This window comes from Etheostoma spectabile, chromosome 12 (genome assembly GCF_008692095.1).
Source record: "Etheostoma spectabile isolate EspeVRDwgs_2016 chromosome 12, UIUC_Espe_1.0, whole genome shotgun sequence".
NCBI classification, from domain to species: Eukaryota; Metazoa; Chordata; class Actinopteri; order Perciformes; family Percidae; genus Etheostoma; species Etheostoma spectabile.
Window position 1 is genome coordinate 17,251,037 of NC_045744.1, and position 25,753 is coordinate 17,276,789.

Here is a 25,753-nt window from a genome sequence, read left to right on the forward strand (position 1 = left end):
TTGTTTTCTGTTGTGTTGGAATAGTTGCACTGATTAGTTAACTGTGATGACCTTTTGTGATTTTTGCCATTGCTTTGATTTTCACACAAGAGTTGCTCTCCAGAACTATCCACTATCCTTTAGACTTATAATCCGTTCTTTTAGTGGTTGCTGGTGTGGTGCTTTACATTGGTGCTCAACCATAATCACCAACTCAAACAACCTCAAACTAAGACTGCTCTACATACTGTACAAATGCACCAAGGGATTTTAGTCTCATCACTTTGTTCCATAGGGTGAACATCCGATGAGATTTGATTGTAGTCGTCTTCAATCACCTCTGCATTGTAGTGAATGTAGGCAACCCTGCAGTAATGTACTAAAGCTAGGTTCAGTCTGCTACTTACTGTATGTTTTTGTCTATCTCCACACAGATACAGATAAAGTCTGTGCTACATATAAGTGACACCTGCTAACAGTGAAGGAATGAATTGCAATCCCAAGGTATTTAAAAACAGTGCCGATATGAAGTCTTCTGTTCTGATTTATACTACTTTTTAAAAATAAGATGCCTACTCTTACAAAGTGATTGTTGGTGCAAGTAAAAGCCGCTGTCAAATATCATTGAAGGTGACGTTTGTCTCAGAATCTATGTTTGTAACAAGTCACGTAACCAAACCTAATCATGTGTACTTTGGGAATAACGGACATTCAACACAAACTTTTATTTTGAAATGGATACAGACTTCCTTATGTTATTAGGGTTATGTTATTATCCAGAGGTAACATTTTCAGGTTTTCACACAGACTAGCAAAGGTCAATGACTCAGTCAAGTGAACATTATTCATTCAGCATGAAAGTAACCGAAATATCATTACAGTGAAAGATTTGCCACTACATCCCATTCTTGATTGTATTTTTTCCATCATGAGGTAATCTTTTCTGAGAAAACAACTTTTTCTACCTAATGTATTTCTAGCTTTGCATTCAACATGTTTTTGTGTCGGGAATTGCTGAAGAATGCCCGCTAGCAGTTTATATGTAAAGGATTAATTTATACTTTTGTCATAAAGAAATCATGAGAAAAACCACTGACCTTGTAATGTTTACCACTTAACGTCTAGCATTTCAGGGCATCACAGGTCAAGGCGCCGTTCTTTGATGTGTGTTTTCTTAACAATGAAGCGGGGGGGGGGGGGGATCAGTAACTTTAATGTTCATGGGAACAGAATCCAATATTTGTCTTATCTCAGTTTGTACATAGGATGTGTTCATTTCATTTATGTACAGTCTTTTTGTAATAAACAGCTCATTGAAACAATGGACAAAACTGTGTGTTTTGTGCGTCGTAAAACTGCCGGAACAGGTGAAAAAAAAAAAAACTATAGCTGGCAGAAATATTATTCAACCACAAATAATTATTTTTCATTTGGTAATAAATAAAAAGCTTTTTAATGTTTTTATTTTTCATCATGGGCATGCAACACTAGGTCTACGTGTGTGCATTACTGAAACATATTATTGGCTCCAGGTTTGACTTGTGCACACAGGAGGCTAAATTGGCTCAATTCAGACTAGCTGAAGGAGGCAAAGATGTGTCCCAAACTTGTGTGTGTCCAGGAGGAGGAAGAGGGATGAAGTCAGGTGGTGGCTCATGTGGATAGTCTTCAACATTTGTGGTTTTGGGTGCAGCTGGACTCGGCTGTGGGCTGATCTGACGGGTGTGACTGTTATATTTGCCTGTAGACAATCAAATGAGAATTAACTCCAGGGATGTGGGTTTTTAATAGTGGTATTCCTGCTTTCCTACAGTTTTCTCCATTGCTGTTGTTCCAAAGCTGACGGGCCAGTAGCTATAAAGCCACTTAAAGTAAAAGTACATCCGGTTTTTAATTATTAATTTAATTATGCAATTTTGTTTTTAATTCTTAGAGTTAAGAATAAATACCACCTTTTAGGTTGAGTTCTGTTTTGGAAAACGAGTAAAAATTAAACATGTTACGAACAACATACAGACATTTTATACAGCCTCCACAGAGAGCTCTAACCTCAAATGTTAACTATTTTCTGTAACTCATTTAAGGTTTATGGGATTCTGTGGAGGCCTGCCATTGGCTGAATCGGTGCTTGGAGGATGGCATTTTGGGTGATCATAGTCCTCATTTTACAACGCTTGAGAGTCACTGCAGTCTAACAATAGGAATCACAAAAATTTTGCTGAACTTTACCTTGAGCTTCTTTATGCAAAGTTTATTTATTAAGAAAAAGATAACGTCTCTTCAACTACTCTCATTTTTTATATATATATATATATATATATATATATATATATATATATATATATATTCTAATCCATTTTACACACATATTGCAAAGAGCACCATTGATTACTTACTTACTACTCAAGCATACTCACACACATTTTAAAATGAGCACAGTTGCACTTTTTCCCTTACACACACACACACACACACACACATTTCCTAAAAACATGTAACCTCAATGTCATTTTTACATTAAGGCCCATTAGGATGTTAACTTTAATTATTTCCTCACAAATGTATCTAAGTCATGTCTAAGTACTGTTCTCATGTGTTGACTCACCTTTGTGTGCATTGAAGTGGACAGTTTGTAAACTGGAGGTTCTCTTAATTGCAGCCTGGTAGTTTTTATACAGGACCGTCCCATACTGAACACAGACAGAGGACACACCTGCTTAAGTCTTTTGCCAGTCATAATAGGTCTACATTTGTGCATGAAACCCCCAAATTTAAAGCTGAATTGAAAATAGATTTCTAATTGAACTGCTCACATGGAAGTGATTTGTGTTACAGACATTGTTGAATCTGACCTTGGCTATTCTGATGGAGTTGACCCAAAGTAACAGTGTGTGCTCATCGTCGCAGCACAGGAACTTGATGTAGTGCGACTCTTTCTGGATGCAGGGATGCTGGGAATAGAGCACATGCAGAGAGAACAGTGATGTTAAAGGGGCGCTTCCATGATTTAGTATTGCACATCTATAAAGTCGTAGGACTTTAGAAAGGCATATTTAAAAAAGAATGGTCAAAGCTGATGCAGCACAGGTCGAAATATCCTGACATTCAGTCCGTAGTATGGGTCAAGCTCCAAAAATTTGGTATCCTACATTTCCCATAATGCAAGTCATTGGCGTTTTTTGGTAGACCCTGTCTCCCTGGTAAATGCTCACATCTTCCAAACGCCACAACTCCAGTTTGTAACACAGGCTTTCTCCAACAAATGTTAAGTCTCAAAAACTTGAGATGAGCTAATCCTGATGACATCCCTATGACATCACCAGGGTTATTTTCTCAGTGGCTCCTTTAAATACAAATGCTGCATCTCTGCTGCTGGTTTATGATGTAGTACACATTAGAGCCAGCAGAGGGCAGCTGATACCAAACTGTACGGTCAAACAATGGATGACCATATAACTGTTAAACAGGACCCAAATCTGTTTCTCATTGGGAATGTGGTTGTTGATTAATAAAATTAGATTAAAACAGACAGACATTGGAAATCACACATATGACTAGCCATATTCATTTGGCTGTCAAGAGGCTGGCAGAAATACACTTTGTAGTCAAAGGTCAAATTGGGCAAAAGGAGTTGAGCTTAGTTGGTTTTTCTTCAGTCATCTTACTTCCTCTCAACATGACTTAGCTAGAATTTTTCCCAAAGAACACTTTTACACTTTAACACTTGATTTACTGTTGCGTGTGTGATGCTTTGGGTGTCCTGCTTATATTGCCTTCCACTCAGCCCATGCATGTTTGATTTAATGATAGTTAGGACGTATGAAAGTTCCTAATTAGTGGAATTAGTTTTTTAAATCCTGCTCAGGGCATCTTTTTTGATGAGATCCCTTCAGCTATCCTCTGGACTTTTTAACCCCAAACTTAGCTAGGTTGAATTCGACCACGTGGAATCCCCTGTGAATAAGTCTGTGCAGTGCAGAGATCACACTGCTCCTTTCTGGAACTTCAAAACACACACCATCTCACCACCCTCAGTCTTCGTTCATGCTATCTCGTCGTTCTCTCTCCTGCCTCTCTCTTCTCTCTCTCTCGCTCATCTCTACTCTCTCTCTCTCTACCTCTCTCCTCTCTCTCTCTCTCCTCTCTGTCTCTCTCTCATTCATCTCTCTCCCCTCTCTCGTCGGCATTCATCTCTCTTTCCACCTCTCGGCCTCTCTCATCTCTCCTCACTCTCCGCTCGTCATCTATCTCTCTCTCTCTATCTCTCTCCTCTCTCTCTCTTCTCTCTTCTCTCTGCTCTCTCTTCTCTCTTCTCTCTCTCCCCTCCTCATCTCTCTCTCTCTCTCTCTCTCTCTCTCTCTCTCTCTCATCTCTCTCGCTCTCTTTTCCCTCCTCTTTCTCTCTCTCCTCTCTCTCTCTCTCTCTTCCTCTCTCTCTCTCTCTCTTCTCTCGCAAATGCATCGACAATCTAAACCGCATGGGATTTCCGGTATGTGTGGTGCCCACCATCCTCCATATTCCCTTGGAAATCTCAAACAGCTGTTACTAAGAACTGAGCCAACTCTGACCATGCTATGTGCTAGAACTGTACAAGGAAAACAAATCTTATTCAATGGGATCTTCTAGTGCTACGAAACAAACATTTTCAGATGATCTTCCCAATTACTAACACTCATCTACTCCATTATAACCCTTTTGGGGAAATGACGATTACGCTTACCTTTAGCATGAAGCAGAAGTTAGTGGGAGCTCTGTATTTCTGTTTGAAGTTGTTGGTGGTGTAGATGTTGACTTTTTCGAAGTGAACAAAGCAGGCGAGATCACTGGAGGACTTGAGAAAAAAAAGCACATAAACACACTGACAGGTAGAAATCGTATAATGGGGAACATAGTTATTGCTGAACTATAGGTGTTCATATATGGTAATAAGTTATACTGCAAATGTGTTGTGCAAAGCAGAGCCATTGTTTTGTCTTTTTTTAGCACGTTGTGCATAAGAAATAAATGTTCTCAATCTCACTGTAAGTAGGTATTGCAAATTGAATAAAACTGACTCTTTCAAGAAAACAATTCCATGCAGGCCTTCAAGACTTTGTTTTTCTTTCTGCAGCATTTTTACATTCCTTCCATTTTTTACTTTAAGCAGAAACACATCATGCTCACACATTGAACCACACTGACAAAGATGCTGCTGTTTACCGGAAACTACAAAGGGAAGCTTTGCAGAAGGGGAGGTGACCCGGCTGCTGAGGCTGACTGTTCTGACTTCTCTTTCTTTTATTATTATTATAGTACTCTCTCAGGGTTCTTTTCTACTTTATCTCACACTGTTTTTCACTTTATTTCTTCCATCTCTTACCTTTTCTCTACCTCTGCCTGATTGGTAACAGCTCCATTACTCTCTCTTCATATGACAGCAGCTTCTGTGTCTATGTCTTAAGTCTAGTCGTACTGTAGTTACAAGTAGGTCCACGTCAGACTGCCGTAAAACCTTTTTTTCTGTCTAATTCGACCATTTCTCTCTGGCCTCAGATTCCTGAGGCACTAATGTTTTTGAGTTGCACATCTGCTTTACACAGTCCCCCCCCCCCCCCCCCCCCCCCACCATATTTCTCCCCCTTGGATGACTAGATTTTTGGAGTTAGGCTGCACGGGTGAGGTTTTTCTCGTCTGTCTCAGTGACAGAACAACATCTTACTCTTTAACAGCGGCGAGGCCTCAATTCACACTGTCCATCTTCATTTCTCCGGCTCCTTCTCTTGCATTTCTGCCTCTGCTACATTTGAGCGCTCAGATGGAAGCCATCATACAGTTCACACAGCGAAAATTGTCTCTTGTACCTATGGTTAAGCACTACTGCCATACTTTGCTAACTAGTTTTTTATTAAAGATTAATTTTTGGGCATTTTAGGTCTTTATTAACAGGACAGCTGAAGACATGATAGGGGAGAGAGAAGGTGAACGACATACAAAGGGCAGCAGGTTGGAGTCGAACCCACGGCTGCTGCGTTGAGAAGTAAACCTCTATATATGGGCCTGCGCTCTACCACATGAGCTTCCCAAACTCCCCTGGTTTTTATTTTAAAGTTCTCCTCAACTGGATAGTTGTTAATAGTCTGCACTGAAAACCTGACACCATTTTTCGACATTGTGAATATAGATTTGTGCAAATGTATCCTTCAAGCAATAGTTTGTCAGTTGACAGTTTTATTACCATGAGTTACATGAGAAGATTGATACCACTCTAAGACAGTGAGTAAAATGCAAATAAAGTGGGTTGTCTTTTTTATTTTGTGCCCGGTGCCAAAAATCACCTCATGAAACATAACCATAACTTGAGTATTTTACCAATCTTCTCCAGGTGTATGAGAGGAGGTTTCGCCCACACAGGTCTCTAAATAGCTAAATCTAATCTGTCACCTACCTTTTGTCTCTAGAGCAACATTGGTATCGACAGTGCACCATAAACACGCCTGCATTTAAAAATGAAACATGATTGATTGTAGAATGTTTTCGTGTTTGATCTGTCATACCTTTGTCTTTCCCTTAGGTACATAGTAGATGCCCGAGGCTCTGAGCACAAAGTAACGAGGCTTCCAAAGTTTTTTCCCATCTTCCTTTAGGTACAGCATGCCCTGAAGATCAGGAACAATCAAAGTGGAACCTCCAAAATGCTCCTGCAGGGCCAAATATTACATGTGAATCTGACATTAATATAGGATGGAGAAAAATAAAAAAATACCTAATTTAATTTGTACAACAATGCAGTTAGTCAAGGGAAGTTAATGTATTTACAGAGCACATTTAAAAATAAATAGCTTCCAAAGTGCTCTACAGGGATCCAAGATGGAAGAATCTAGTACAGACAATGGAGTTGATTTATTCATCAAATTATCACATTTCAAACCAGAATCAAAAGATAATATTGAGATTGATTGCATGGGAATTTCATGACAAGACAGTATTGTTTGTGGTGTTGGAGTACTCTGTAGGGTCAAAGTTTAGGACCTTATAGTTTTATTATGGTTTAGCTGTAGGAAGCTTTTTGCCATCCAGGACTCAACATCCTCACTGAAGTTCAGCAGGGCAACATGACATCATGACGTCGCGTAAACATACCCGCTGACTTTCTTAAGCCAAGTGGTGTGTTATCTGTACGCATTTTGAGCTTTCTGCCTGTATGTCTATGCTGTATACAGCGGAAGTAAACATACACCTGCCGTGTTATCGCCACTTGCCTTGTTATCGTGAGAAGAAAGCGGCGGTTGAGTTTAAGAAACGAGACACGCGGTTAGGTTTAGGAAAAGAAGAACGGGGTTGGCTTTAGGAAAAACAGAAAACAATGGTTGAGTTTAGACATTTGTGACACGTGGGACTATAAGGAAACGTGACACGCGAGACACGATCGCCGGTCTCCTAGGTGAAAGCCCTTTGTTTTACCCATCCACCACCCCGACCAACCTCCGTAGTGGATTTTCTCCCTTTCATACTACTCGCTATGGCGTATATTTACACGCTATAGCAAGGTTATGTAAGTCAATAGAGGCCAAACGGCGTTGATAAAGACACTAAAAAGCATACAAATATGAATTGGCGTGTAATACATACCCCATTTCATGAGATCAGTCCGAGCATAGCCATTTACCATGGAGCTATTAATTGTTGATAAAATACTAAGCCCAACAATGACCAGCACTTGTAGGATGTAAAAATGTGTATTTCTCAAAATTCCAACCATTTTCAGTTTGTGATACGACACACAACAACTTAATTATAACAGTAATATGGGAAGGTGTGAGCATGGTACTGTATATCTCTATGTGACTCTCAAAGTGGGGTCTGTGGCACTTTGATTTAAAATAATTTTTATTATTATTAATATTACAAAAGGCTTCATAGGTGAACAAAGATTCAATCTAAAATAATTCATAGATTTTTCTAATCTAAGAAATCTATTACTTTCATGTCTTTCTAATACATTGTTTTTGTTTTGTTTCACATAACTTTGACTAAAGAAGTGTGAAACATAGCCTAAATTAATTTATTCCATGGGACATACACACATGAGGGGGTACACAGTATATTCTTTATATTGTAAAGGGTCCTTGGATGAAAAATGATTGAGAACCTTTGGTGTAATTTACCTTGAGTAAGACCTGTTTGGCTTGCTCGTTAATCCCACTCAAACATTCTTTCTTCTTTTTCCACATGTAAAATTCCTTCAGGGTAAGACAAGCATTGATCAATATATTGACTAGGCATTCAGCTGTATTAAAACATTGGCTAAAAGGAAACACTTGCTCGTACTCACTTGAGGCTCTGTAAACATCACATACTTCTGAGGTCGCAACAGAAAATAGATTTTGTTTTCACTGAGGCGGGTCCATAAAGACAGGGGCTCCACTAGGTGTTCATGGTCCTCAAAGCCTCTTTCTGAAATGATGAGAAAACATTTGCACCAATGTCTTCTGTCTCTGTGATGGATTTTTTTTCTTCGGCATGTGCTTTATTGCCTTCATGTGCAGCATGTGTGCGTGTTCAGCTCACCAATCTGCAGCTCAGGGTTGGTCTCACACAGGCTCCAGTCGATGCTGCAGTCACAGTGAGTCTTCTCAAAAAGCTGGTCCAGAACCTCTCGGACCGTCTGTCTCTCATCCACCATCAGTGTCTTGGAGCTGCCGTCACTCATCAGCACCTTTACTATCAACTGGGAGAGGCAGCAAGTTTGGTTCAACTTTATCTGCGTGACTGCAGGGTGAAGAAACACACACACAACAACCTGCTGGTTTTACCTTCCTCACTTTGGCTTCTCTCAGCTTCTCCAGAGCCAGTTTGATTTTGTCTGCCTTTGTCTGGAGTTTGCTCTGGATGCATGATGAGAGGAAGTAAGCACATGTACTGTAAATCTTTCACAAAATCACAACTTGATTTTTATGTTCAGTGACAGATTCTAGGTTACCATCTGCAGCCCTCCAGAGGATTCAGCAGAGTTTAATTGCGGAGGACTAGCAGCTGCTGGTTCAGGTTCCTGAGTCATGGCTGACGCTGCTATTTGATTTTCTGTACGGCTGCTGGTCTGTTGATCTGTGAGGAGTCTTTCTTCTGAGGGGGTTGATTTTGATCCGAGACCCGCCACTAAAGCATCCAGGTCGTGGTCCTCCAGTTCATTAAGAGACTCTGTAAGGAGATGAGGGTGTGGTTGGGGCCTAAAGTTTAGTGCCGGTCCAGGCTCAATGTTTTCTCCCTGTTTCCAGTCTTTATGCTAATCTAAGTTGACCAGCTCCTGGCTGTAGCTTCATTTTTACGGACAAACATGAGTGGTATCGAGCTTCTTACTCTAGGCAAAAAAGGGCGTAAGTTCCCCAAATGTCAAACTATTCCTTTGACACAACCTTCTGACTTTGTATTGAATCAAAGCTAGATTTCACTTTTATTGAAGAAAGAGACTAGCTTGGTTTGTAGGCGCTTCCGTTTTTTCCTCATAATTGTAGAGTCTATTTAGCTAATTTACTCATATTCCTAACCACTTGAAATCCGTATTTATGCCTTTTCTTTTTATGTCACAACAACACCACTTATTCTTCTTTTCCCAAACTGACATATCTCCGTTTTTATCCCTCCTGCTTTCTAGAGGTTGGCATGACCATCTGGCGCAAGAAGAAACAGTCACTCCCCGTCTCCCAACAGAAACTTTATCTCTCAAAAAGGCTGCCTCACATTTTTCCCTACTTGCATCTTTCTACATCACACTTTCAGGGCAGTGTGACTCTTGGTTGTGTAACATCGCTTATCTAGAAATTGAAGCTTTATCTACTGCTTTGAATGAGAGCGTCATCATCTGAACTGGCACTTTACCATTTAGGTCTGTGAAGCCAATGGAGAAGGTTCCCTCTGCCTGCGAGTCAGGGTCTACTTCTGCGGCGTCCGCTGCAGGCATTAAACTCTGCAATGAAGCAGTGAGATGGTAAATTAACTCACAGCAATCTTGACAGCACCGGGATCCCACTGTCTGGCCCACGCCCATAAATGACAGTTGAATATTGTGAAATATTTTCATACATTTTCATTGGATATTTAAACACACATTTCACACAGAATCAATGTCCTTTGACAGAAACCTTTTTGTTTCAGATAACACTTGTAATAAAAGAGACGCCCAAAAATCAAAGTGGCCACATGACTCCTTGAACTGCTCTAAACTGTTGTTTAAATATGTTACACAAGTCTGTTATTTATCAGCGATTGTTTCCCTCCACTTTTTCATGCTCTGTTTTCAAGCTGTACTATACATGGAGAACATATTGCACTTAGCTTCTGCAAAGACAATTAATAAATCACACATCATTAAAAAAAAACTAATTTGTCAAAACTGATGGGAACAAGCTGTACATCCGGTGCAGACTCTGGTGAATCAGTGTCCCTGTTAACTTGAAGAGCACAAGGAAAATGACTGATATACAGACTGCATGTACTGAATATTAATTATTAACACACGTCTCTACAGGCTCAATCCTATTCTATAAACAAGCTGGACAGACTGCCAACCTGTACACAAAACGATTCCCGCAAGCATGCAGGTTAACCCTGATGACTCTGTCTGAAAACACATGTCGTCATGCTGGAGCTGCTGCTTAAATGACACCTCCAAGCTCCTTAAGTCAGGGATGAAAAAACACCCCTTTTTTGTTTTCTGGCTTTAAGGCAGGAGAACAGAGAATGGACCCAATTAAGGCAATGAGTGGAATCACTTTAAATCCTTTTGTATCTCAGACTCTGATAGGATCAATGCTTTAATCAGAATGCTTTTCTTGCTAACGCTGTAATTGTCTGTGGAGTGGGGTTTGTCACTGTGATGGCTTTCCTAAAGGGACGCCTGCCAAGGTGACATATAGAGGCTTTTTTTCTGGTACTGGTGTTCCAGATTGATCCCATTCTCAGGGCTGCGCTCATTTAGCTTGCGTAAAGAGATTTAAAAATGGGCAAGATCAAATTGAGCCTTAGGCTGAGGTTGCATCAGTTAGAAGTATGTAATGTTTTTCTTGGACAGCCACAGTTATATGATGAGCAGCTTATGTGTGCTTAAAGGAATCTGCAGTGATCACCCACGGTCCAATACAGATGCAATGACTTCACATCTCAGCGTTGCCTAGCTTTTTCTGTCCGATGCTTCAGTTTCAAAACAAAGACTGCCATGTATAATCAGATAATATCCAGTTTAGTGAGGTAAACATCAAGTGATTTGTCTGGTTCACTTCTTGTAACCTGTTCTTACTTTAAAATCTCTGATGGGAACAGTCAACCAGACACGAGTCTCAGCTCATCTGACCCTGTTTTGAAAAAGAATGCAACCAAAGATTGTTTGCTATCACAATGTTTCTTCTCACAATCCCAGATGAACTTTAATGCATAATGGGATGTGTGGTCAGATAAGCACGGCAATGGCGAGTGGATGGTCCACCAGTTCAGCCTAGATTGAAATATCTCAACAACTGTTGGATGACTGGATTGCTATTCAATTTCATGCAGACATTCATTGCTCACAGAGGATGAATCCTAAAGACTGACCATCCCTTGATTTTCCATAAGCACAATACAAAAGCTCAATAGTTGTGATTTTGAGTGAATTATCTCATCTTAATGTGCTTATACATATCCTAATGTATGTATAAACATACATTAGGGTAAATTGTAATTACTTTGGTGATCTTGTTACATTTTCATAGAGCTATCATCAGGCTTCTTACTAACAATCCACCAAAAACAAATGACATTCCTTTTGGCCTCAGCTGTACTTTATAGTCTTCTTAACTGAAGCCTGCATCTAGGCTAATTCTTTCTTTATGTCGGTATCAAGTGTGATACATCATTTACTCTTGCATTGCCAGACCCTCCTCCGAAGCGCTGCAAAAGAGGGTCTGGGAAGAAAACGTGCTCTGGTTTATTGGCATTTCTTTGAAGCCATCACAATCGTCTTGGGCGGTGCAAAGCGCCAGTTGTAGCAACGATACCGTTGCAAAACAGCCTTGGGAAGGTACTTGTTTTGGTGGAACATGTGTACGTTCCTAGGTTGTTTTAGTTGTGCAACTGAAAACTCAGATTGGACAGATAGTCTAGCTAGCTGTTTAGATTTACGCAGCTGAGATTTGAGGAGCAGTTAACCATAGTCCTCAGAAATGTAATTGGAGTTTAGAAAGCCAACACAAAGAAAGCGGAAGGTGACAGACAATCTGCCGAAATGTGAAACATCCGGCACCTGAACATTTCCGGAAATGAAATGTTGATATAGACTATAAATCATGTGATTCAGGGGCACCTACACATTCTGTCTGGTGTGGTGTGAAGTCACAATGATGCATAACACACACATACACACACTCACTCATGTCTCATATCTAGCAGTTGTTGCTAGGCCAAACTACAATGGCAAATCTGGTAAATATTGTACCTACTAAACATTAGCGTGTTAGCATTGCTGCTGTGAGCATGTAATCCCATTGACATTAGCCTTGCGCTCACAGCGCTGCTGTACAACTCACCTGAGAGAGATGATCAATCTCTCCAAGCAGGTGACTGAACATGGCATCTATGTCGTCCATCTGAGAAGGTAGAACAAAGCGTTTTAGCAGCAGTGCAGAAGTCAAACACAACATAGAAAGTAGATTATAGGAGACTACAGCAGAACTGAAAAACGTTGAATATTTTCAGTTCAGTTTAAATTCAGTTTCTAACAGCACCAGTTCTTGAATAGTTTCTCGTGCTGCAAGCTGAAAATTTGGAATACAAACTCTTTTGGAAGGCCAGCAACTCCTGCATAAAGGCATTTTTGTGGTATGGAGATACAAACACTCTTGGACACATGCATGCCTATACACATATACAGTTTGGAAATGTCTGTCACAGATAAACAATATGCAAAAAGATTTAAACCCCAGAAAAGAAAAAAAAAACAGAAATGTGATCTCTATTTCTAAAAACGTTCAAAGTCACGATCACTGCAGTGGAATGCCATTGCCATTTCTCCACAAAGTGACAAAGCAGCGTGTGTGGCAGGTTAAAATGGTTCCCATGTTGCTCTGGCTGTGAATTTGCACGTTTTTAATCACCATCAAGAAAACCCATGAACCTTGTCTTCAATAAACTGTGGAGCGAGGTGTTTGGAGAATACAGTGCTAAATTCACCTAACTCTGTGAAATATGTCACAGGTGGAGAAAGCAAACATGGCCTACTGAACATGATTCAAAACTTTCTCGGAATCATTTGGGTCCAAGTTCCACTTACAGGACATAGCCTACAGTTCAGAAATAATGTCACATAAACTCAACTTGAAAACGTATTCACTGGTTACTTTAAAACATATTAACTGGTTTTTCCTTTATCTCATTTTGCTGACAGACATCATGTGAGATGACGGCAAAATATCTTAATATGAAGAATCATAGTTCACTTTATTAACTAAAAATCTAAGATACATTTGAAAATGTCTTGTGTAGGTGTTATGTGCCTAATCACTAAGTAATCTGTGAATCATGGGTTATAGTTCTAAACCCCTTTTTTTTTGCACCAATAGCTTATCATTTCTGAAAAAAAGGGATTTATTGAGATCAAAGATTTTCATCAAGCAAAACTTTGTGGAACTCAGCGTCTGGGTTTGTCCATATGGAGGCAGCACCTTGCCAGCTATGGGGCCAGAAATGAATTCGCATGTGGAGCGGCTTAAAAAGCTAACTGAAAAATGAACTCTACTTCTTGCCAACTCTTTGAGACCGTTGCTGTGTGTGGTTATCAATAACAACATATATGGATATATGTTGTAAAGCCACAGCAGCATGCATAGAAACAAGAAACAGTACTGGAGAGGAGAATGTAAACAGAGGAAATGGGGCAGTATTGGTGGGTAACTTCTTACTTTACATTTTTAGACGCTTAATGATAACTCTTCTATTGTGGTATGCATAGAGCAGCATTAACAAGATGGACACGGTCCAGTCCTACAAAAAGCTCAATAACTGGAAGCGAACATAACAACAGTCTAATAATGATTACACAATCTGAAAAAAGTTTGAACTTCATGCATACTGTGTCTGTTTCCCTATGTGCTAACAACGTCTCACCTCTGGCCTTAGTGCAAAAAAAAAAAAAAAAAAAAAAGAAGAAAAAACACATTTTGAATTGTACATGCTTTGTTTTAAGTTTTTTCTGTAAATTCTCATGTTGCTTAATTCTTTAATTCAATAACCACATTCACCTTGTGTTCAGTTTGCCTTCTGCTCAGAAACGCTGGGAGAGGCTCCAACATCTATTTTGTTGATCCTAAATACAACTAAATAAATGAAGCCAATCCTCATTTCTTGTCTTCTTGCTAAAGCTGCATTAACTGATTTGTTCGGCCACTTTGGGTCAACAGAGACAAGTTATAACACTGACATTTTATCACCCTTTCCCTTGAAATGGTGAAAAAGTAAGCAAAGAGTTTAAATACACATCCAGCAGACATGAGGAAACATTAGCATTCTTTTGGCACTGTGTTTTTGGCCACCTGGCAAATGTAAGTCCAATATTCACTCTTCTTTTAGTTCTGTGTTTGGTCTCCATCAACTCCTGAGGAAAATCGCTGCTCTTTAGCTGCAGACTGCTCACCAGCTAGTTGTTAAATGTGTTTACCTGCTGTTTGCCGCTGGGTAGTTTTCAGTGGTGTTTACCAGAGCTTTTTTTGGGCAAAAACAGTTGCCTGCTGTTGTCAACGACAATTATGAAACCAGTAAGCGTGAACCAAAACAATGAAGTTGTGGCCATGCAACCAAAACATTTAGAGGGTTTCTGGCCACCTGATGAGTGTAGGTCTGATTGTTCTCTCCTTTTAGCTCTGTTTCGGTATCCACTACCTCCTGAGGGAAATGTCTGATTCTTTAGCTGGTAAATGTCCCTCTACGTAGTATAAACAGTGTTGTGTTCCGCATAGGGAGGAGGTCAGGGCGGATAGATAGATGGGTCAAACAAACTCTGGACTTTCAAACAGGAGACCACTGCTCATGTACTGTGTGAAACCTAAAGGCAACGTTGGCTTATTTTAACAAATATATCATAGTTAACTAACGTCCCGTCAGTAAGTTACGTAAGACATAATGTACTGAATATTAAAACCTAACCAAGTTTGTGTTGCCATGCTCAGAACATTGAAAAACTGACGCAAAATGGATAACCAGAGTGTTAAAATGCCAAGAAGTCCTTACCAATTCAAAGAGTTGGGAGTGAAAATGTATTTGGTGCTGGACAGGTAGTTTACAATGGGTTTAGCAGACCTTTTAAGGCTGAAAACAGCTGCCTGCTGTCGCTGAAAACATCGCTTTTAGAGCGGTGAGAGCGAATTAAAACAGTAAAGCTGCAGAGTTGGGTGATAATTCTCTCAGAGTACCTCACTACAAGTGAGTCCTTTTGAATACAAATAGTCATCTGATCCATTGTTAATGTAAAAATGTTGATTTTTTAAATTTGCGTAGTACTTGCTGAGACAGCGTTGGAATACATTGTGATGTGTCAGCTGAGGAAGAGTGAATCAATTGTCAGAAGTGAAAATCTGGCTAAGTCTAAATAAGTGACTAACACAGCAGACCTTTGTTTGGCTTTGTTTAACTTCACGCTGACATATTTTACACATTAAAGCTGCAGCCTTAGGTATGCAAAGTGCATATTCTGTCCTGTGTATGGTAACTCATCTGTAGTGTTAGTGATGTTCATAAATTCACAGTCTCTGTTTTGCTCTTTGTTGCTCCATGTACCACTTATTTTTCACACACAGATTCTATGTATGTACAGTTTAGATGCACATGCAGCCTAATGTGCATACACACTTACAGAAACACATAGGATACAGCATGCAGTCCTGCCTGTGCTGTTCAGTCTCATTCTGTTTATGCTAAATGATAAACAGACCATCTATTATCTGCATGAAGGTAGAAGAGGAAATGAACTAAGTATTGCTTCCATATGAAAGTGAACTGTGTTAATCAGGAAAGTGAACGTTACCTTTGTGGCTTCTCAGGACTTCTGTCTCACATATGTGAAAGCCAATCCAGACTTCTGTTTCCGTAACATCTTTCTTGTACATAGATATTTCTATTTAATTACTACTACTTGTCAGTGATTCCAGGCATGTGCTCATCAATGCATTCATAACAAAACCACATTCCATGCTCTCATCGGGCATGTCAGATTGTTTCTGCCATCTCCCACTGTGGTCTCACACATCAACAAAATGCCAGGAGACAGACAGGCAGGCAAACAGGCGACTAGCCAAAGCATGAGTACAAAAGGCGATTTATTGAGTCTTATATGCATGAAAGGAATCAGAAAGCCTTGCTTGCTGACTGTAAACCAACATGTTTTGTCTTTTCTTGTGGTTGAGAGCTTCTTACTGTTTTCTAATTAGTTGCACAACCATCCATTTTTGACTGTGAGAGGACATGTGTTTGTCCTAAACAAAGCTGATGTAGCTGCTCAACTATTTAACTCTTAGAGGGATGAACAGAAGGGAGAAAGATGTACGATAATTCTAGATTTTACATTAGCCTATTTTTGTTATGTTGATTTACTATACAGTTGCCATAATAAACGTCTTTAAAAAACATTCACTATCATTTAAAGTTCTTACCTTTTCTGTCTCTTTCACAAAATGGGAGCCTCAAAAAGTGTAAGTGCTAAACTGCTGAGGAGTCGGTCTGTAAGTAACCACTTGTACACATGACTTTGCCTGCACTGCTCCTGCAGATATCAGCTGAAGTTCCTGTAAAACCAGGAAGTAGATCAAACTGCATTTCTGGTAAAGCAGAGTGAAGTTTACTAAATAGTAAAGAACTTTGCATTGCCATGTTGTTAAAAAAAAAAGCTATACTGCACCACTATGAGCCAGCCTAGCCTTAACGAGGGAAAATCAATCAGCATAACTGGAAACACCTGTGTTGGTAATGCAGCATGTAACTAAGTAACGACTTACAGGGTTTGATGAAAGAAACAAGATTACATTTAGTATTGTTTTTAAAACAAGATCAACTTTGTTGACGCTCTGCAGGGGAATTGATTTAACTGTGTGATCAGTTTGGAGGCTGCAGTTATTGTTGTATTGTGTTCTATTGAAAGGTGTTTCTAGTATTTATATCAATGGGGTAGGCTGAATAATAGAAACACAAAATGGTCATACAGTTGAATCAACACCTCTCTAACAGTTTTAACAAAAACTAAAAAATTGTGACATTCATGAAGGGAGGATTCATTGCAGGGCTGTTGCATGAGACTGCATTGGTTTTAGCGTACCTAATATGTGTACCTATTACTGGCAACAGTGTAGAATATGATAAAAAAGTTAATGGGGCAGAAGACTGAGCAAGAAGACACTGGTGATAATAGCACAACTATAAATAGTGCAGACAGCGATAGACTGTGAAGTCCCATAGTGCGAAAACAGTTGTGCAGTTTGCTGTTGTGTGGCTAACAGACATTAAGAATAGACCTATGAGATGGAACTTCTGAGGCTGTTAGCACAGAGTTGAGGTCAGTAGCTATACTCATGATCATGTGTGGTCTCACTTTAGCCTAAGTAAATTAGTAACCGTGTCTGAGTGCGACCCTGCTATCACCTGCTGCACATGTGCACATGCGTCCTTTAATAGTCTAGAAAACCTGTTTATTTACAGATGATTTATTACAAACTGCTATTGAGAAGTGGAGGATTTACGCACAGACTTCATATAGTCAGTCTGTGCATCGTGTTTGTGTGTGAGTTCTATTTTGCCCTGAAAATGAGAAGAGGGGAAACATTTAAGTGTTTCTAATTTGGATTAAAGCTTTAATCAAAGCCATGTGGAGTCAGGGAAGGGAAATGCGACAGGCAATAAACTGTAATAAAGTTTACATTTTACAAGAGAGCTTCAAAATATCCCAGAGTCCTACCACTGCACCCTAATCTGGTACTACAGAAGGGATCAAAGCTTTGATGCCATATAAAGCTTTAGAGATTTTAATTCTGACAGGGCTAGTTAAAAACCCACAGGGCTGATCCTGTCATCGAAATGAATGGCCAAGAAAAAGGAAAAAAACACTGTTTCCCCTTTGAATAATATAATTATGTGAAAGCCCAATAAAGTTAAAATCTAAAATCCCACTGGACCATTTGGAGCTTCTGATACAGTTATGGTAACCATGCATCCACAACTGCTCATGAGTGAACTGCCAGAGTGTGAAAATAAAAAATAAAAATTGGAATAGTCCAAATATCTACCACATGCACAGCTTCAAGAGGAATGCAGTGACTCTGTGGAGTGGTATGTCCGGGAAAGCTAGGGGTTAATTTAAGACTAGGAGCAAAGCCTGTTGCCAATTAGGAGCAGTGAGCGCCACATGTGGGCTAGACGTAGCTATCTCCAGAAGGGGCAAAAGGGGGCAGAAACCGCGGTACGCGCAATGGAGACAAGCTGAATGTCTGTGCAATCCCTTGTTCAAGATCAATTGGCATTTACATGTATGGGCAATCACTAATTTTAGGGAAGTCTTTCTCTTAGAGAGATGATCAAAAAACATCTACAAGACTGAAGGATTGGAGCATTGCAGCATGGCACGTAAATTTACCATATTTTTACTCTGTGCAACATATTTACTCAGTGGAGCTGAGAGCGTAGCTGAGATGTGCCGGGGGACGCGGTGCTTCTCTGGCCAGGACTGGAGCAGACCGTGCGTCGGAGCGCACTGCCAGGGGCGCACAGAGCCAGCTGCGTCCCGACGACAGTTTCATCACTCTGCACAATCAAGACAAGGGCAAGTCTACCCGAGTTACCAACAGGATGCTCATTTCACTCATCACCAAGCCCAGAGCGCGCCGTTAGCACCGTACACCAACTTCCAACCTCAACAGGAGGCTTTGCGCAACCAGCGGCAACGGATGGCACCAGAAGGACGAACCCGAGAACCATCACGGCGGAGGTGTTCCATCCTGGCTGCGCCGGTGGGACCTGTCCGACCACTGTCTCTCAACGCACGACTAGTGATGACAGTGGAACACGGGAGTGTAAAGGGATTGGATGTAAACTTCCCCTCCGGATGCGCCAAAAGCCCAAGCCTTGCGTCGGAGACGGCTGCGGTCCGCATGGAGGAGACGATGGGAGAGGACACTCGCCGGTTCATGTGACAGACAGAGCAGCGCAATTTCTGGATGAGCTTCCAGACTTTGGGTCGGAACGTGGTGCATGGATACAGCTGACATGTGACATGAAACCAGGTCAGTGTCAGTCTGTGAGTGATTATCCACAAAATAGAAGGACAGATCATTTGAACTGCATGCCTTCTAAGTGAGAAAATAATATTCACTTAAATTGCTATGTAATAGTTTTTTCTTTCTTTGCCACAGGGACCAATGAGCTTCCATCAGAGACGCTCTGGTGCTGCAGCTGCAGCTGTCTAAGAGCCAGGAGAAGCTGGTTGAGGCCCTCAGGGGCCAGCAGGATGAGGTCAGGGTGCTGCAGAGGCTTCTCAGTGAGCAACAGGGGACGCTGGTCAACCAGCAGAGAGAAATACTGGAGCAGCAGAGGAGAATGCATGACCAGATGGAGCAAGTAAGACTGTTTGATTGATGATGAGGGAAAAGTAGTGGGTAGTGATTAGAAAAGCACCAAACATTTATTTAGATGAGGTGGATAAAAAAAACACCTACAGAAGTTTTATTTTGTTAGATGATACTGACTGCTCACCTCCCTGTGGTCAATATTTTCCATATGGGGATCAAAGAAGGAGAATGTTCTGCACCACAAACCAGTTGAAATTAGGACCACCATGCACGGAACAGACCAATAGGGCCTGCATAGACTAGTCACACATTTCTTCATGTAATTTGTATGTTCATATTATAAGTCATGATGATTTTTACCGTGATCACACTGAAATTCTATCATTTTGTATTTCATTTTCTTCAGGTTAAAGTCCAGTATAACATAATGATGGACAGCATCAAACACACATCTTTCCAAAACCTCCAGGGAGAGCTGGACAGTCACATGGAAACCATGAGTGGGCAGGTTAGAGCCCACCAAGCACAGCAGGCTCTCTCTCTGCACAAGGTGGACATGGAGGCCAGCGTGATGGAGGTGAGCTGCAAGTTGAATCAGGAATAAAGGGTGTGCAAGGGTGTTGAAATATAGTGTATGAAAAACAATAGCTGACAGTCAATGATTCCAGATGTTTCCATCCTTAGAGACCTAATTTGTAAGTAAAGGCAAAGCGATAATAGTAATTTGTAACTAAAGGAATGTACAGAATTGGCTTTATTTTCATGTCAGCCACCACTTTGCAAGAATATGTGAATGTTTTTCTTTTTCAAATTATTATATCAGTTGATGATCTGCTGCAAAGGCATGCACTGCGCCATAGAATAATATTGAGTAATTAAGTAAGTCATAAACTTTGTCAAATCCTACTTTCACTAGCATATGTTAAATGGATTGGAAACGTAAATAAACTAATCTGATTAGCTACTCTACATAACTTTCTTTATAATGTGGACTGCCTGTGATGTTCAATGATGTGTTTAATGACGTCAGGTGGGTCGCTCCGTGTTGGCCTGTGGGAACTGCGGTTCTGATGAATACTGTGGCTTCAGCAGTGGTTCTCCTCGCTGTGAGAAATGTACCATCTGTCCTGCTGGCTTCTTCCTGGTTGCACAGTGTTCAGTCCATGCAGACAGAATCTGCCAGGTTAGCACCATCATAAAGTTTGACAGTTGAACTTGTGGACACAAACGGGACTCATACATTACGAAAAAACTAGCTTAAAGGGAGACAAAACAAAGCTTGTGTTGGTGTCAGTGGAATCAGGTTGTCTGAGGGACAGGGGCACACAGTTTTCTAGCATGTAGGGCAGCCTACATGGCACTGCATCATACTTTCTTAACTTTAAGGGCAACCTAGAGGATCCTTTGTATTTTGTATCTACCTGAGGGGCATCCTACAGGACCCCAGGAAATGGGCTGCGCCTTGCAGCCAGTTTTGTCCAGTGGCCACTAGAGGTATTGCAACGGAAAAAAATCCCCCCCTGCGTCCAAGAAAGGATTTTTCTAATAGGCCACCATTCTAAAAATGACTGTAAAACTGTTTCCAGGAAACCTCACACTGCAAACAAGTTCCAATGTGACTGGTACTTTGAAGGAATTTGGATTTCTGCCAAATCTTAAGTTAAAAGGCGGGTGAGAGTGAACCAAAACAATAAAGTTGTGGTTGCAAAACCAAAACAATGATCTGAAAGATGCAAAGTGGGGCAACTTTCTGTGGGTTTACAAGTGACTAAACATTAATTATAGCTGACTTGAAATGGAATCAAAATGTTAATTTATTTGTCATTACAGGACAGAGATGAATGCCTTGAGATAGCTGATCTGTGTGGGGATCGACAGAAGTGTCTCAATACTCCAGGTAACATGAATTACTGAGAACATTTGTCAATATTTGATTACAACTGTAATGTCTCTTAAACGTTCCCACATTTTCCTTCTCTTCCATTTGTTGAACTACAAACAGATTGTTTTTAATTAGAGACAATGCTTTAAGTGCTCTCTTAAACAAGTTTTGAACTTTCAGCTTTTGGTTTTCTATCGCCAGGTGGATTCAGGTGCCAGGGCATGACAGAGCGAGAAGCCAGCTCAGGAATGTGCGGCCACGCCTACTTCTACAACTCGGACATGGATGAGTGTCAGGCCTGTAATGAGTGTGATGGAGAGCCCGTGACTTCACCTTGTACCTTCACCACAGACACCATCTGCTCTGGCCCTGCTGCTGCTGCTGGCTACAGCGCCCTTTCTCTGTCCTGGAATGGAGATGTGAGGCTACCTGGCGCAAAAGGCCACGTCCTGGCTCACGCCTTCCCTAGCGTGCAGCTTCAGATCCAGGGAAGAGGTGACGCAGGACTGCTGTCGGCTGAGGATGGGCGCCTGGTGCTTAGGCAGCATGGTCTCGTCTGGCTGGATGAGAATCTTTCTGTGAGCCACGGCTGTCGAAGCTTCATCCAGTTGTGTCTGCGTATGAACAACACAGATGGCTCTGAGGGTCGCGACCTTAGTGGCTTTAGGGTTGAGCAGCGTGAGGGAAGGTCGCTGCAGAGCGTCAGCATCAGCGGAGTAGCAGAGGTCGCCCCGGGTCAGATGATCTCCCTCTTCCTCCGGAGCGCCAGCCACCACTGTAACCAAAGCAACGAAGGTCTGCAGCTGTACGACCCTTCAGCAGCTCCGCTCAGTCTCCTCTGGCTCTCACATGACACCGGGGCTGTTGCCATGACAGCACAGGCCATGGTGTCCGCACACTACCATACAAACTATCGGCCGGTGTTCCGCACCACCTCCACCTCTGACCCTTACGTGGTCGGGCTGACTCACGATGGCCGTGGGATCCGTTTTGCAGAAAGTGGCACCGTGCGCTTTGTATTTCAGCAGGCGCTGTACTCCATGGGCCAGGCGTGTGTGAGTGAGGGCTTCCAACTGTTGGCGTACCTTAACCGTAATGGAACCGGCATGGAGCTGTGCCGTACCTTCAAACCAGGCGTCCACTATCGAGACACATCCTTATCTCTGTCTGGAGTGGCTAAAGTAGACTCTGGGGACACACTGGGCTTTGAGATCCTCTCTCCTGCTCAGTGCAACGTGCGTTTCTTCGGCGACGAGACAGGCATCAGTATTCTCAGCTTGGTTTGGGTCCCTGCTGCTCTGTCTTCCTCTCTTTCTGCCTCCGTGTCTCACATCGGCCTACCCTTAGGAGCAGTTCGAAACAAGCCGCTGTTCTTCCGCCAGACAAGCGCTCAGGTCACCCAATTGGGGCTGCTGGGGAAGGGATCCACAGATCAGAGACAAGATTTTGTGTTTAGGGAGAGGGGCACAGCCAGTGTGGCTCTGGATCTCAAACTCATTCACTCCTGCAACTTGGTCAAGGTGACTCTTCTAAGGCGAAGTGATCCAGAAGGGTCAGTTGGAGGACGGGAGGCAGAGGGAGCGCGACCCGTCCCTCTGGCCCAGCAGGTGGGTGGTCAGATGCCCGAGGGAAGCCATTGGGCCAGTGTTAGCCTGCGGGCATCCTTCCAGGTTAGTAACGGCACGGCAGTGTTCTTCACACTGGATTGTGTACGTGGGCGAGTCAATCAAATCAGCTACCTAACAGGAAGTGGAGTGTCAATCCTATGGGTGGCAGCATAACATAAGACAGACAAAACATGTTGTTTTTACATGGTTTCCAGCTCAGTAGACCAGATATTAAGGCATTTATATGATGATCTAGTTTTATTGGTTTGATTTTACAGGAATAGTTAGACATTTTGGGAAAGATGCTCATTTTGTTTCTTGTTGCAAGTTAATTTAATTTAAGTCAAATTTGGCATGTATTTCATACGCATGATCTTTTCCTAAATCTATCCAAGTAGTTTTGTTTCCCAAACCTAAATGGTTTCCGTGGTGCCTGGCATGTAATTGTAATACGTGGTAATTTCACGTATTTTTATGAGATCAAATCAGGTTAGTTAAATATAAAGCTACAGCCAGAAAAATGTTAGCTTAGCTTAGAGGGAACAGCTAGAAAATAAGCATATTTGCCCAACTTTAAACTATTCCTTTAAGCTTCTTGACTTTATAGTGAGTAGCCTACAGCTAATTTGACTTTTTTCTTTAAATATATATTTTACGCTGAGAAAAACTCAAACATGGCTTTTATTTAAAAGAAAATGTACCCTCATGTGTTTTGTGTAGTGTAATAATTTCAACAGAAGTAGATGTAAACTAATTTCTCACGCTTAAGTTTTCTGCTTTTACTGTGTTCAGAAATTCCATGTGCAGTAGTTGTGTCTTTTATTTATGTAATTCAGTTACTCTGTTGACGCCAAAGGACCTTCAGCTCATTCCCACTGTGACTACAGCATCTACTGCTGTCACCAAAAGCGGATTACGGCTGGTTTCATTCAAGAGTGTTTTTTAAGAGCATGTGTTTCATGTTAGCCGCCATTTTCTAATATGAATAGCCACTGCATGCCTTGTTTAATGACCACTTTCTTCATAATATGGAATTAAAGCAAGTCTCACTAAGGCCTAGTTGACAATCTTAATCTTTAACACCTTAAAATATAGTCACTGTTTACTGTTTACTCAACCTAAACTGTAATAAAGTGTAAATTTGATGTTTTATATTAAATCCAATAAAATTAATATTGTTTTGCTGGATTTTTTGCTGCTGCCGCTGAGCAGTCCTCAGCTTGCAACATTTTGAAAGATAATTTCATATATATATATATTCTCATCTTCAACAACTAGCATTTTAAAGCAATACAACACAACCTTTCTCATTTTTAAACACTGTAGAGGTTTTACCTTTACATTTCTGCTATGTAAATGTAATGTAAATGTGCTGTATTTATATAGCGCTTTTCCAGTCTTAACAACTGCTCAAAGCGCTTTTACATCTACAGGAAACATTCACACACATTCATACACTGTGGCCGAGGCTGCCGTACAAGGTGCCACCTGCTCATCAGATAAACACTCACACACAGTCACACTCCGATGCGCAGCACCGGGGTCAACTCGGGGTTCAGTGTCTTGCCCAAGGACACTTCGACAATGACTGCAGAGGCGGGGGATCGAACCACCAACCTTCCAATTGGCAGGCAACCGCTCTACCACTGAGCCACAGCCGCCCCATCAGCTTACTGTATGGTAGCTAATTTCAGCTAGTGTTAGCAAAACGTTTACATGTTTTCGCTAGAGATATTGCTGTGTAACTGACTTTCCTAAGTTAGTCGTCTGACTGTATGACTACTTGTGCTAACGTTACATTTACTACAACATGTACTATGTACTACTATTAGCATGTTTTAGCATTAGCATTTAAAGTAGTAATTATAGCTGCTAGTTATGACTGTGTTTTAGTAGTTGCAACTATTTAGTATTCACAGCTTGTCGACAATTGCAAGAATATTTGGAAAAACCTTTGCTTTTTTCTTATGTATTTTAAGGTGTATCAGGATCACAACAAATTATATCACGTTGTATATCACAAATTGTCTCTGTGTTTTTTGTAATGACAGGGATGCCCTTGTTTCATCCCGAATCTCCCATAGTGGCTGATAATCTTGCATGTACTAATCCATGAATTTATTCCTATGTGCTGTAGTTAGAAACAGCTTGGCAGAAGCTGCCAGATGTTTTCAATTACACATCAAAGAACAGAGGTCCTTTATCATGAATTTAAATAGTTGAAATTATATTAGCCGGGTAGTTAACCTCTTAATGTACTTCCTATGCATGCCCCCGGACAACCCCTCTCACTCCTAGTGTGCTGCTCTGCATTGGCACAAGATCAAAAAGCATATTACAATCCTGGGCATGTGTTCTATGAAAACCAGTAGACCAGTCAATGTTATTATTCCAGCCTTTGAAGTTATGACCCCAGGTTGTTGTGTGCTTTAGACTATTCAATAAATCATGACTTTTAGGGGATTAGTCCCATTAATATGCAGGTTTGTGTCATGAAAGTGCTGAAGTCTCTGGGATGAAAAGAGTGCGGACACAACCATTTCCCACTTCAGTCGTCTATTTCTCTCCAGTTCAAGGTTGCTTGACCAGACTTATAAAGCACGAACAGCACAGTTCATGAACTCAATCTTGTGGACAAACTTTGTCAGAAACTTGACAAAAGACAATAATCAGACCTGAGTTGACTAACAGAACAGAAAGAAAGCATAACTTGGGACAAATTGAAACCATCTCCA

The 25,753-nt window shown here is 41.1% G+C and overlaps 2 protein-coding genes across 2 annotated transcripts; one reads left to right on the forward strand and one right to left on the reverse strand.

Moving 5' to 3' along the window:
- Positions 1-687: 687 nt before the first annotated feature.
- LOC116698762 (amyloid beta A4 precursor protein-binding family B member 1-interacting protein) lies at positions 688-16,747 on the reverse strand. Its single transcript, XM_032530894.1, has 13 exons — positions 16,629-16,747; positions 12,516-12,575; positions 9,835-9,922; positions 8,939-9,156; positions 8,772-8,843; positions 8,527-8,686; positions 8,291-8,412; positions 8,124-8,198; positions 6,513-6,656; positions 4,700-4,810; positions 2,832-2,930; positions 2,585-2,669; positions 688-1,720 (listed from the first exon to the last, which is right to left on the reverse strand). Exons 2-13 carry the CDS (start codon positions 12,573-12,575, stop codon positions 1,545-1,547), a joined length of 1,410 nt encoding a protein of 469 aa, XP_032386785.1. The 5' UTR covers positions 16,629-16,747; the 3' UTR covers positions 688-1,544.
- Positions 16,748-18,389: 1,642 nt separating this feature from the next.
- On the forward strand, positions 18,390-23,470 carry si:ch211-252f13.5 (uncharacterized). The gene is made up of 6 exons (XM_032530883.1): positions 18,390-19,244; positions 19,374-19,578; positions 19,936-20,106; positions 20,560-20,712; positions 21,360-21,426; positions 21,613-23,470. The coding sequence occupies exons 2-6, from the start codon at positions 19,558-19,560 to the stop codon at positions 23,190-23,192; spliced, it is 1,992 nt and encodes a 663-aa protein (XP_032386774.1). The 5' UTR covers positions 18,390-19,244; positions 19,374-19,557; the 3' UTR covers positions 23,193-23,470.
- Positions 23,471-25,753: the final 2,283 nt, after the last annotated feature.